General features: G+C 46.5%; 1 protein-coding gene across 1 annotated transcript in view; it reads right to left on the bottom strand.

Moving 5' to 3' along the window:
- rxfp2l (relaxin family peptide receptor 2, like) overlaps positions 1-14,635 on the bottom strand; it is a 107,253-nt gene that overhangs the window by 69,822 nt on the left and 22,796 nt on the right. Inside the window, exon 2 of the mRNA XM_038776243.1 lies at positions 277-423. Within this exon, the coding sequence (XP_038632171.1) occupies positions 277-423 (147 nt within the window). The remainder of the gene's footprint in view (positions 1-276; positions 424-14,635) is intronic.

A 14,635-nucleotide genomic window follows, 5' to 3' on the forward strand; every position in this document is an offset into this window, starting at 1 on the left:
TTGAGCCCACTTTGAGGTATTTGAAGAGAAGTTAATTAGAATTTTTTGCAACCACATTTGAAAAAAATCTAGATTTGGAAGATCTGCAAGAAACTATAATTGCATGCGTGTTTTCATCCTGTGTGACACCGTCAGTAAAACTGCTTTGGACAAGTTACTGAGCCTAGTTTAGCCTAGCCGGACAAGAGCTTAAACAATATCATTAGTAGTGAGGCCGGAAAAACTCCGCGACAGATTCCTGCACCCAATGCCAACCTTTACCCATCCTATACCTACCACATTCATCCTCATCAGCTCCATTTTCACACTCTATAATGCCGTTGCAGTGTAGAGGCTGTGGCAGACATACACTGAGATTTCCACAAGGAAAATATCCAAGGGGACAGGAAATAGTTTGGAGGCCTGGATGAATTGCATTGGAAGCTGCAACAAGAAAACAGAAAGATAACATATGTCAGTCTAAAAGCAGGGTTTGCAATTTGAAAATCCTTTGGAATCGCTCTGCATGACAGAATATTCTAATCTTAAATTAATTTAGAACTAGAGAAAAAAATAAAGATTGCTAATCCAACGAAGAGCATGAAGAATTCCTCAGGCCTCCCGGTTAATACTGATATTCTGCATCATTATGTGGTTAGCCATAATACACCCCCAGTTTTATCAAGTGCTGATATTCAGCAGTCAATAATTAACTCCTTATGATGCTGCATCAAAGTTTCAAGTGGACTCTGTGATGATATGCAGAAGCAATCATGTAAATAGTATTAGATATGACCTCCAACCAGCAGGTGGCAGTAGAGAACAACCACGTGACACTGTTACCTCAGGGAGTTGGAGATAATTGTCGTAGTGGATAGTCACAATTGTAGTAGCTCTTAGATATTTATAATGGTTAGTAGATTTTGATAATTTTCTTATGGTTATCTAACCCACGTTATTGTTTAACAATAAGGAATTAACTAGTCACGAACTAGACGTTCTTTAGTTCACTTATTCGATCGGCCAAGCACCAGAACGTAATAGATTCCATAGCTGATATTAATTGTGAGCCACATGGTGTGGTATTAATCCCATGAATTCTAGATCTGTACTTAACGAGCTCATCTCATCAAAGACAATGCTTTGCATACTACAATTGGGCTTGGGAAGAGCACACTCAAAACAATGCAAGCACAAGGCCAGTGAGGATTGAGTGAGGGGATTGCTGCATGTATTTCAACCCCTGCATGCTCATTCTCCAGTGGTGGAGGAGTTAAGCAAGATATAATTATTACTACTTTCTCACCTGGTCCTGTACTTGATGATATGTGCTATGTGTGCACTGGGAGAACAAATCAAACTACTGTGCTCCACCAAGAAAGCAAACTCTTCTTGCCATTGACGCAAAAGCCCAAGCAATGTCAATTAACGTTGCAGTTTGTGAAATAAATCTCCTTTTGCATCTTTGAAATTGGCACTAATGTCTCAAGGGAGCATTTGACTGTTATATCTGACCTCGGAGTTTTTTCTGGGATATTGTATGAATATTGAATGACGAATGAAATCCATACAGTACCACATCGGAGACCGCTTGATGTTGATATCAGGTTGAAAAGTTGAAAAAGTGTTAAATCCTCAAGAACAAAGTTTTTGCAGCACAGTACTAGCCCATTAGGCCAACTGGTCTATATCAGTATTTATGACCCACACGACCCTCAATCGGACGCACTATTTCCCCTCCGCCGCCCCGCAAGATCCTTGTGCCGCATCCATGTCTTGCGGGGCGGCTGAGAGCATGCGCGGGTTCGAGCTGTCAGCGTCGTGACGTCAGCCGCGCATGCGCAGGTTGGAACCGGCCAACCTGCGCATGCGCAGCTGACGTCATTAGGTGCGCCGATCGCGTCATTCTCGGCGCTACGCCCCTACGGCCGAGATTTACGGAGTGGCGCTCCTAGCCCCGCCGGGAGGGGAGAATAGGGGGCGAGGAATGGCCTCCGAGGTCGTCGTGAAATGCGGCCGAGTTCACGACGGCCCTCCCGATTTTTCCCGGGAGCGGAGAATTCCGCCCGTGCTGTTAGGTATTTTGGACATTCTGAATTCTCCCTCCGTGTACCCGAACAGGCGCCAGAATGTGACGATTAGGGGCTTTTCACAGTAACTTCATTGCAGTGTTAATGTAAACCTACTTGGGACAATAAAGATTATTAGATTATTATTAAAAGCTGCACTTGCTCAGCCAGCCCCAGCCAGCTCACAATAATGCCCCCCAGGAGACCGGCTCCAAGATTCGGGAATGCTGACCTGGGGAGGCTTCTAGATGCAGTGGAGGCCAGAAGGGATGTTCTGTTCCCCCGAGTGTCCTGTACAGTCAGTCACAAGGCAGCCAGTGCTGCCTGGGATGAAGTGGTGGCAGCTGTGAGCTCGGGGAGGGTGACCAGGAGGATTCAGTGCCGGAAAAAGGTCAACGATCTACACCGGGCAGCACGAGTGATATGGAGGGCCTTTGGTGACGTCCTGAGGCCGTCCATATAGTGCGCGGCGTACTCTGCGAAATTGTCGTTTTGGAAGGGGCGGAGCATCACAAAAGCAGCGCTGCCCCCGATTTTGGCGCAAACGGGAGTGTCCGGCCGATCGCCGAACGCGATTTCGGCGTCGGAGACTGGAGAATCCCGCCCAAAATGTCCAGTTGTGTTCAAAAAGAAAATCAAGCCAGAATGCAAGATCACAGTGACGAATGAAAATATCAGACAGGTTGGCAAATTTTGTTACCTTGGAAGAACGTTACCATTGGGCAAAAGGTGTAACCTAGAAATAAGAAGGATTGGAAAGGCCAAAGGTGCATTTCAAAAAATGAAAAATATTCCGATCAACTAAAAATTCATCATGGAAACAAAGCTGAGAATCCAGCAGGTTTGTAGGTGCGGGAGTAAATTTCCACAGCTGGATTCGCCACTGGGTTTGCCCATCCAGACTTCTCCACAATTTTACGCTGGGGTGGGTGTCTGACTCCCGAACCAAACCCCATAAATGGGTAGTTATTGACCTCTTAAGGACTGTTTCCTACCAGCCTCAATTATCAGGCTGCGGGAGGATTCCTGGAATATGGCAGAAACTCCTAAATAAATCAGGTTCAGGCCTTGGGAGGGAAGATGTGACTCCAACAGGAGTTCTTCTTTAACACCAACCCACCTACACCACAAAGGTCCTAATTCCTGTCTGGCCTCTCCACCGACACTACAATCCCTCTCTGTCTATTCTCCCAGGTCTCACATACCCTCTCTGCCCTAAAGCTCCCAAATCCTACCTGGTCCTAAACTCCCAGGACTAAGGCTTTGGGATCTACTTGCAGTCCCAGTCCTGTCCACTGCAGCTTCTGGCACTGCAGAGCTGCTGGCCAATCTAGAATGAACTTCCTCCCGAGTGAGGAGCTGGAGTCCCAGCTCCAGCCAATTAATGCCCGTTGGAGCATAAATGACTGCAGGGCAGTGCAGGTGGGATGTGTTTCTTCCTGCCTCTTCAGATGGCAGGAGGGTAACCCTGCCATCCTGGCCAATATTTCTGCCATTTTGCTGTCATTATCTATGGGTTTATCGTGTGTAAGTTCATTACGTGTTTTTTTTACGAGTCTGTTTTTCCTTTGTTATGTCTCAGCAGAATGCTTTATTCTTTCTTTTCATGTTATTTGAATTATTCAGTTTCAAAGTCTGTCTTTTCCTTCTTAAATGTTTGACTTCTTTCCCAGCCTCAATGCCTCCCCTATTGTCATCCTCTGTTGCTCACATGATGTTTTCTCCTTGGTTTTAATTTGACTCCTATTTCTATATTCATCTATGAAATGGCATTGCAAACTACTTTGTTCCTGTTTTTCAGTAGGTATATTAAAGCTGGACTCCATTGATCACCATTTTAAATTTGACCGATTTAAGTATTTAAAAAAAAAGGGAATTAAGAAGTTTCGCCATTTTACTTTTAAGCTCAAGTTTTCTATTCTTATTTGTAAAACCTCTGGGGAAATCTTAATCTGAAGAATAATGTCAATAAAAAAAATTTAAATTCTCAGTTTGCATTTTTGGTCTTCTGAAGCATTTTACATATTAATAATTACTTCCATGAGGTCTGTTTCCTGGGCCTTGCATGACCCCATTCTTCACTTAACCCAAGACTTATTGTTACAAAATGTTCTTTTCTTTTCTGAACCTCCTGGTTATGAATTTGTTCCTAATCTCTGCTCTCGATGAGTTATAACGTGTGTTGGAACAAGTATGCAGGTCTGGGTTACAGTGCACTGATTTAAATGTCCTTTAGGCTCGGCCTGCGGTCGAACTACCGAGCCACTCTAGGTGATGAACATTGAAGTCCTCTACCCAGAGTACATTCTGTACCCTTGCCACCCTCAGTGCTTCCTTCAAGTGGTGTTCAACATGGAGGAGTACTGATTCATCAGCTGATGGTGGACAGTACATGGTAATGAGCAGGTTTTCTATCCCATGTTTAACCTGAAGCCATGAGATGTCATGATGTCCAGAATCGATGTTGAGGACTCCCAGGGCAACTCCCTCCTAACTGTATACATTGTGTCACCACCTCTGCAGGGTCTGTCTTGCCGGTGAAACAGGACATACCCAGGAATGGTGATAGCGATGCCTGGGAGATTGTCTGTAAATTATGATTCTGTGAGTATGACTATGTCAGGCTGTTGCTCAACTAGTCTTAGACAGCTCTCCCAACTTTGGTACAAGTCCCCAGATGAAAAATGAAAATCGCTTATTGTCACGAGTAGGCTTCAATGAAGTTGCTGTGAAAAGCCCCTAGTCGCCACATTCCGGCGCCTGTCCGGGGAGGCTGGTACAGGAATCGAACCGTGCTGCTGGCCTGCTTGGTCTGCTTTAAAAGCCAGCGATTTAGCTCAGTGAGCTAAACCAGCTGTTACTAAGGAGGACTTTGCAGGTTCAACTTTGTCACTGTGCCTTGGTCAATGCACAGTGGTCCGTCCGATTTCATTTTTTTCCCATGAATTTGTAGTGGTTGAATACAACTGAATGGCTATTTCAGACATTATAGCAGAGTGAGCATAGACCTCCTGTGAATTACAGGAAATAAAGAGTACATAGGAAAAGTCTCCTGTTGAGAGAAGGTGTTTTGTTTTTACTCTCTCAGCAGTGCAGGGACCTTTAATAAAATTTATTGTTTTCAAATATGAAATACAACTTTTTCTAGCATTTGTTTACTCTATATTCTGTTATCTTTTCACTCAATCCTCCCCTCAGCCTATCCTGAATTTATGCTTCTTTGTTGATGCATTTCCAAACAGCACTTCTTGGTTTCCAGCAAGTAATCTTTTAATGTAAAACTGTTGGAAATCTCTCCTACTGTGTTACAGATAAATTTGCTTCATTTCTCTAATTACTGGGGTGGATACTATCGTTAGGGTTGACACTCTGGTTGGAAGTCTTCCTGGTTGGTTGGTCATGTAATCATCATCTGTGAGGCTCCAAAAGCTCAGATACCTGTTGGAAGCAACAGAGAGGCCACCTCCAGCCTTCTCGGCCACTGAAGTCTTACTCTACTTCTCTAGGTTTTCATGTTGCCAACTCCAATTTAGCTGTCAGAGACTTTTATATTTCTTTGTTGCCGCAAAGAAAAAATATATGGAAGTGCCCACAGTCTGGATTCTTATAAAACATGATGAGAGGTTTCTTTAGGGTGTTGCTCATACAATCAAGATGATGATCTGCTCAAAACACTCACAAATACTCTGTTGACATCACTATACATCACGTGATGCAGAGCAGAAAGAATGTATTCCCAGTTATATCACAAATCCATAAGGTACATTTATCAGTAAGGATTGTACAGCAACCTCATGGCTGTAGCTTTCACCCAAAATGTCTCTGCCTAGAAGCCTTGCTCACCATGGGGGTGATTCCATACCGAGTCCCGGTTGATCACCCAGGCCACATGACCTTTACTCTGCTGTGTTGCCCTTAAAGGGTTAATCTCCACATTAGCCAAACGGCTTTTTAACAATTCAAATATTCTCTGGAACCCTGCATTTGCCTTTCATTGTCTCCCATCATTTATCTTATGCCATTATAAATTCTGCCTGTCAACTCCTTTTCGTCACTCAATCAATGTCGCACTCACTCTATTGTTTTTCTTCGGTATGTCGTCTGCAAAAATGGTTTGTACTAACACTAAATCTGTGCATTGTAACTTAGGTGTTACGGTACAAACTGATTCCGAAGTGAAGCATGGTGAGACTTCATCTTGCAAGAAGTCTTACTGTATTTCACTCTGCTATCTTGAATTCAGATTCAAGTTGCATTTACACACTAACCACAGAATGGTGAGAAGTGAAACAGCTTTCTGGTGGCTTTACAAACACACATTTTGAAAACTGCAGCTAGGACAGACCTCCTGGAGGACCATAGCCTGTTAAAAAGATACCAATATTGTTCCAACCCAGCCAATTACCGCCCCATCAGCAAAGTGATGGAAGGAGCTATCAAGTGCCACTTACTCAGCCGTAACCTGCGCATGGATGCTCCATTTGGGTTCTACCAGGGTCACTCAGCTCCTGACCTCATTACAATCTTGGTTCAAACATGGACAAAAGGGCTGAATGTCCGAGGTGAGGTGAGAGTGACTGCCCTTGACACCAAGGCAGCATTTGACCAAGTATGGCATCAGGGAGCCCTAGTTAAACTGGAGTCAATGGGAATCAGGTGGAAAATTCTCTGCTGGTTGGAGTCATACCAAGCACAAAGGAAGATGGTTGTGGTGGCTGAATATCAATCATCTCAACTACAGGACATCACTGCAGGAGTGCCACAGGATAGTGTCCTAGGCCCAACCATCTTTAGCTGCTTCATCAATGACCTTCCTTCTATCACAAGGTCAGAAGTGGGAATGTTCACAGCTAAGTGCACAAAGTTCAGCACCATTCGCGACTCCTCAGATAATTTTTTTTGAAAATGCTTTTATTAAAGTTTTTAATTTTATACACTGTACAATAAACAAGGGTATATGAATCAGGTACAATATACAAGGGTATATTGGGGCCTCACGGTAGCATGGTGGTTAGCATAAATGCTTCACAGCTCCAGGGTCCCAGGTTCGATTCCGGGCTGGGTCACTGGCTGTGCGGAGTCTGCACGTCCTCCCCGTGTGTGCGTGGATTTCCTCCGGGTGCTCCGGTTTCCTCCCACAGTCCAAAGATGTGCGGGTTAGGTGGATTGGCCATGCTGAATTGCCCGTAGTATCCTAAAAAGGTAAGGTTAAGGGGGGAGGGTTGTTGGGTTACGGGTATAGGGTGGATACGTAGGTTTGAGTAGGGTGATCATGGCTCGGCACAACATCGAGGGCCGAAGGGCCTGTTCTGTGCTGTACAGTTCTATGTTCTATGGGTATATGAATCAGGTACAATATACAAGGGTATATGAATCAGGTACAATATACAAGGGTATATGAATCAGGTACAATATACAAGAAGTTCCGATTGGTATCGGCACAGCTTCCCCCTCCTTAGTTAACCTCCTCCTTTTTGTTGCTTCAGGATGCTTTATTAGATCACATATAATAATAATTTTACAGTGGGTGAATGTAATCTATTTACATTGTGCATCTCGTTCTCCTTTCTCTTCCCCTCCCTCCCTTTGCCGATCCCCCCCGTCCCCCCACCTCCCGCCCCCATTTTCAGTGTTTCTTTGCGGTTCTGTTCTTTGTGGCCTTCCTCTAGGCCCCCTAATATCTGTTCCAGTCGTACTCCAACGTCCCTCTCTTCACTCCCTGGCCTCCCTCACCTCCTCTCCCTGCTGTTTTGTTGGCTCCTGTGTGCCCCCCTCTCTATCAGGTATTGGCCTTGACCAAGTTGGTGAATGGCTTCCACGTTTTGTGGAAAGCCTCCACTGACTGTCGGATGGTGAATTTCATTTTCTCCAGGTGGAGAAATTCCGACAGGTCCGCCAGCCAGTCTGCCGCTGTGGGTGATGCTGCTGATTGCCAGCCGAACAGGATTCTTCCTCGAGCGATTAGCAAAGCAAAGACAAGTTCGTCAGCCCCCTTCCCCATAAATAGTTCTGGCTGCTCCGACCCCGTAGACTGCTAGTCTTGGGCACAGCTGTACCCTCAACTCCATAACCTTGGGCATTGCTTTGAAGAAGGCTGTCCCGAACGCAACAAGTCTAGGGCAGGCCCTGAACATGTGGGTGTGGTTGGTTGGGCCTCCCTGGCACCGTTCACATTTGTCCTCCACCTCCGGGAAGAACCTGCTAATTCGGGTTCTTGTCAGGTGTGCTCTGTATCATAGACTTTACAATGCAGAAGGAGGCCATTCGGCCCATCGAGTCTGCACCCGCCCCTGGAAAGAGCACCCCACTTAAACTCCATAACCACCACCCTATCCCCGTAATCCAGGAACCAAACCCAACCTTTTTGGACACAAAGGGCAAGTTAGCATTGCCAATCCACCTAACCTGCACATCTTTGGACTATAGGAGGAAACTGGAGCAACCGGAGGAAACCCATGCAGACACAGGGAGAACAGGATGCACCACTTTTAGTTGCATGAGGCAACGTGGAGGTGTAGCTGACTCTGTTCTATGCTTCGTTCCAGAGTCCCCACTCTATTTCCATCCCTAGTTTCTCCTCCCATTTTTTGCGTCTTTCATCCAGTGGGGAGCGTGCGCAATCTAATAATCATTCACATGGGTCTCCACAAATCCCCCTCCCAGGTTACCTGCGTCCAGTAGTTCCTCTAACATTGTGCGTCTCTGAGTCCGTGGCTATGTGATTGTCTCCTTGTGGAGAAAGATCTTCACCTGTAAGTGTCAGAGTTTGTTCCCATTGGTAGCTGTAATCTCTGTCAGTTCCTCTAAGGTCGCTAGCATGTCCTCTGTATAGAAGTTCCTAATGGTCAGTGTCCCACGTCCTATCTCCACCTCCTGAAGGTGCCATCTAGCATGGTAGGCACAAACTTATGATTGCCGCAGATGGGGCCATAGTGGACATTTTGGTTAAGCCGAAGTGCTGTCTCATTTGGTTCCAGATTCGGAGTGTGGCTACCACCACTGGGCTCATTGAGTGTTTGGCTGGCGGGGATGGGAGTGCTGCCGTGGCGATGACCCAGAGTGTCGTCCCTGTACAGGAAGTCTCCTCCACCCTCACCCATTCATTTCTGGTTCTTTCACCCATCCCCTCACTCTTTCTGCCTGGTGGTACTGTAGGTTTTGGACGGCCCCATGTTTCTTCTTCTTTGTAGGAACTTTTTGAGGTTGCTGGGTTCTTGCCATGATCATTTTTGTCGACCGTGTTGAAGAAGGCCTTGGGGATGTAGATCGGTATGGATCTGAACAGGAAGAGGAATTTGGCCAGCCTGTTCATCTTGATCATCTGCACCCTCCCCTCTAGGGAGAGCGGGAGTGTGTCCCCTCTCTGTAGATCCTTTTAACTTCCTCTGCTAGACTGGTCAGGTTCCACTTGCGAATCCCTGTCCAGTCATGGACAATCTGGTACCCCAGATTGTGGAATTTGCTTTGGGCTAGTTTGAATGGTAGTCCCTCCACTGCTGCCTTTTTCCTTTTCGGGTTCACGGGGAAGATTTCACTCTTGCTCAGGTTGAGCTTGTAGCCTGAGAAGGCTCCAAACTCTCTCAGGAGCTTCATGATCCCTTACATGCCGCTTTGTGGGTCTGAGATGTAGAGGAGCAAGTCATCTGCATAGAGTGAGACTCTGTGCTCTCTGTCTCCTCTTCGGATTTACTTCCAGCTTCCACTTCCAGGGTGATCGTTATTATGTTTAGCAATTGCCTGATGTTCGCTGTTAGCTGTCTACCCTTAACAAAGCCCATCTGGTCCTCTGCGATCACCTCTGGTACACAGCTCTCCAGCCGCTTAGTAAGGCTTTTTACGAGTATTTCGCATCCACATTGAGCAGCAAAATGGGTCTATATGATCTGCATTCCACTGGGTCTTTGTCTTTCTTGGGTATCAGCGATACGGTGGTGTGTTAGTATTGGAGGCAAGGTGCCCCTCATTAGTGAATCTGCGAACGTGTCCCACAAATGTGGGGCCAGTGCTGTCGCGAATGTTTTGTAGAAGTTCGCCAGGAACCCATCAGGTCCTGGTTCCCTCCCCGCCTGCACGGAGCTAATGCTTTCCATGACCTCTTCCAGTCCTAGCAGTGCTTACAGCCTCCTCCTCCTATCATTCCCAATGACTGGCATGTCCAGCCCATCAAGGAACCATTTCATCCCCATGTCCCCGTTGGGGGGCCCTGAGGACCCACAGCCCCTGGTAGAAGGTCTCAGATGCTTTGTTAACTTTTTTTGGTTTAGCTACTAGTCCGCCTCTGTTATCCTTCACCGTCGCTATTTCCCTCGTGGCTGCCTACTTTCTCAGCTGGGGAGCCAGCAGCTGGCTCGTCTTCTCACCGTGTTCGGAGAAAGTCTCCCGTGTCTGGCGGAGTTGGTGCACTGCTTTCCTGGTGGATAGCAGGTTAAAGTCCATTTGTAGCTTTTTCCTCTCTACAAGAAGACCTACGGTTGAGGCCTCGGAGTATCTTCTGCCGACCTCTAGAATGGAGTCGATCAGTTGCTGCTTAGCCACCCTCTCTTCCATGTCCCGGTGCACCGTATAGGCGATAATTTCTCTTCTAAATACAACTTTCAGTACCTTCCAGAACGTGGAAGGTGAGACCTCCCCATTCTGGTTGTTAGCAATATACTCACCGAAGGCTTGCAATGTTTTCTGCCAGAAGACCTCATTAGCCAGTGGGTCGTGTGGGCATTGGGCATGACTCGTCTCCAACCTAACATCCATGTATGTAAAGTGTGGTCGGAGATTACGATTGCAGAGTATTCCATTCATATTATCCCTGGAAGAATCAATTTCCCCACTACAAAAAGTCGATGTGGGGGATGGACCTTGTGTACTTGTGAAGAAAATGAGAACTCCTTCTCACCTGGGTGGTGCATGAACCTCCATTGGATCCACAGCCCCCATCTGCTCCATAAATGTCCCTAGTTCTCTAGCCATGCCTACCGTTCTCCCCATTTTGGGGTTTGACCTGTCTGTCAGTGGGTCCTGGACAGAGTTAAACTCCGCCCCCCCATGATTAGTCTGCAGGTGTCTATGTCAGGGATTACCGTTATGGTCTTCTTTATGAACTCCATGTCGCCCCAGTTGGGAGCGTACACATTGACCAGGACCACTGGTGCCCCGTCCTGGACACCACTGACCATGATGTAGTGTCCTCATGGTCTGTAACCGTCTTTGTCGCAGTGAACACCATCCTCTTACTTATCAGTATAGCTACCCCCTGTGGTTATCGTCCATAACCTGAGACGTCCATCCCACCCATCCTTTTCTTAACCGCAGACGGTCCTTTCTCCCTCTTGTGCATCTCTTGGAGGAAGACTATGTCGGCTTTCATACTTTTCAATTGAGCGAAGACTCTGTATCTATTCATTGGGCTGTTAAGTCCCCTGACGTTCCAGGTGACGATTCTGAGGGGATTTTTTGAACCCCCGCCCCCTCTCCTGCGGGATCAACCATACTTACCTTGAGGATACGCTCCTGCATTCTGGTGTTTTCCTTTGTTGGGGGCCATCAAAAATGGGTGCGGTCACTGTACCCCTGTGCACTGGGGTTTCCCTTTGTCTAGGGGTCACCCAGCATGGCCGCTATGTGTCTATGCCATGCGGGTAAGCCCTCCACTCCAGAGTTTCTCTTTCTTCAGGGACCTTCCAAAGTGGCTGCTTTCAGTGCCATCTTGTTCCACGTTTCCTAGAGTAATTTGCTGAAGCCAATCTGTTGGGGTCGGTCTGCTCCCTCCTACGCCTACTGTGTTGGTATCTGTTCTATCTCCTCCTCATCCTCTCCTGCACTCTGCAGCACACGCTTTGTCCTTTCTGCAAACTGGCTCCCCTGTTCATAACGAGGTGATGCAGTCTCGAGCAAATTGTCCATTTGTTTCTCTCTGCCTCCGCTATGTCTTCCTTATCGCGGGCTCCCTTGTTGTCAGTCTAGTCTGGTTTTTTTTTAGGCAAACCCTTCCACCCATCTGCAGGGACAATGAAATAATGTTCCTTGCCCTGGTATGGGTACAACATCCCAAATTAATGTTGTTCTTGTATAGGGCCAACTTCGCCCTATTAAATTACGCCCTACGCTTTGCCAGGTCTGCCTCAATGGCTTGATGGACTCAGATTTTGTGTACCTTCCAGTTGCAAGCTTTCATTTGTTTGGTCCAGCGAAGGATCTTTCCCGGTCCTGGTATCTGTGCAGCTTAGCAATGACCGCTCTTAGCTGCTCACCTGCCTTGGACTTCGGCCAGAGCGACCTGTGGGTCCTATCAATCTCTGGAGGCTTGGGGCAGCTGCCTCTCCCCATTGGGTTACCCAGCATTTGGACCACGTAATCGATCTGGTCCCTGCCTTCGATTCCTTCGGGCAGCCCACTATTCTAATATTTTGTCACCTTGACCAATTTTCTTGATCCTCCACCTTCCCTTTCAGGCTCCCCTGGGTCACCAGCAATCTCTAACGTTCAGCCTCAGGGCGCCGGTCCAGTTGCTGTGGTCCATTGAGGCTCCTTTATAGTGCTGCCCTGGGCCTCCAATCTCTCTTCCATACTGTTGAGAGACACCTGCATGGTGGCCAGCAGCTCCACCACCTTGACTGCTGCCTTTATTTCGGCCTCATCTCCTTTAGTTCCCTGGTGAGGAGGGTCTTCCACTCATCGCTTGGCGGGGGTGGAGGGGAGAGGGAGCTCGTCTTTCGGGTTGTTGGTCTCCCTCTCTCAGGAGTGACCGGGGACCCTTCACTTTGTGGGTCTGCTGATCTGCTTGCTCGTTGCTCCTATCCCTTTCTGTCATTTTGATGTCTTTGCAGCCTCTCAAACTGCTGCTTCTTTGCATCTTTGCTGTACTTTGTACTGCTGAGGTTAAGGGGATGTATTAATCTGATTATGTGGGCTAAATTTGGCTAAAAGTGCCTATAATTCTGTCTTTCGCAGGAGAGCCACCTGATGTGTGACTGCTCAGCACAGCCCCATCACCGGAAGTCGACTCCTCAGATACTGAAGCAGTCCATGTCCAAATGCAGCAAACCCAGAACAATATCCAGGCTTGGGCTGACATGTGGCAACTTACATTCACACCACACAAATGCCAGGCAATGACCATCTGCTACATGAGAGGATCTAACCTTCGCCCCTTGACATTCAATGCCATTACCATCGCTGAATCCCCGACAATCAACATCCTGGGGATTACCATTGATCAGAAACTGAACTGGACTAGCCATATCAATACTGTGGCTGCCAGAGAAGGTCAAAGGCTAGGAATCCTACAGCAAGCAACCCACCTCCTGACCCTCCAAAACCATCAACAAGGCACAAGTCAGAGTGTAATGGAATACTCTCCACTTGCCTGGATGAGGGCAGCTCCAAAAACACTGAAGAAGCTCAACAGCATCCAGGACAAAGCAACTCACTTGATTGCTTCCCCTTCCACAAACATTCAATCCCTCCACCGCTGATGAACAGTGGCAGAAATTCAAAAAGTAAAGGTCATAGGGGGAAAATCATCTGAATAACATCATGGTTAAAAAAAATTTTTTAAATCTCATTCTAGATTACAGTAAGGAAGCAATAGAAACACACAATGTCCAGGCTGTTAAGGGCCAAGCAGATGGCTAAACAGTGAAAGCAGAAATTGGTTCTGGTTCAATAGAGCAAAGACTTGCAACTGTTTTAAAATATGTATTGCGTGAAATACAATCATGCTTTCTGATACCATACAGGAAGCTAATGGGAGTGAGGAGTACATTCAGCACACTGTCGAGCTGAAGTGAATGAACATAAGAATTTATCACATTGCAAGGAACTTCATGTACAATTAGTTCCTTTTGGACTGCAGTCAATTTTATGTGGGCCAATGTGGTAGCTATTTTGAGAACAAAATGCTCCCATAGGTAGCAGTTGAGATGAATGACCAGCTAATTTGCTTTTGCTCGCATTAGTTCAAAGGTGGAATGTTTGCCAGACTATCAGGAGAGCTCCTTAGCAATCTGTCAGATGACATTTTAAACCAGAACCAAATGCTTGCTTGGATGGGCATAAGAGATTTCACGATCCCTTCACATGGGAGCATGGAGTTTTCCGAATGTAACATTTCTACATGTTTGCTACCAATGATGACAGCAAATACACATCAAATATAATCCACTTTTGTGAGCTAGTTTTCAGCAAGCTGCGAATACAATAGGTAGAAACTTTCCTTTCTTCTAAAGATATTAAAATCTTGAACATTCACCCAAACCACAAACCGAAAGAGTACTCTGAGTGAATCCAATCAACTAGAGAGCTATTGCTTGTGAATTTTAAGATCATTTTGTGATTATCAATAACTGTCCACTGGCCTTCCCTCTCTTACTCTGTGTGGCAAATATCTCCAGATTGCTCCAGCAATTCCAAACAGTTATCCATCAACTTTTGCCTTGGCAAATGTAAGTCAAAAACAGCTCACTTAAAATAGCCCTCGAACTGGACCCAATCTTCCTTCATGGCACTCGTTGTTTCAAGGATGGTTAATGAAGATGCTGCCTGCATATGTGTTGGCCAAATTTGATATCCCTATTAACAGATTCCAGAATTTT

This window comes from Scyliorhinus canicula, chromosome 17 (assembly GCF_902713615.1).
Source record: "Scyliorhinus canicula chromosome 17, sScyCan1.1, whole genome shotgun sequence".
Classification (NCBI taxonomy): Eukaryota; Metazoa; Chordata; class Chondrichthyes; order Carcharhiniformes; family Scyliorhinidae; genus Scyliorhinus; species Scyliorhinus canicula.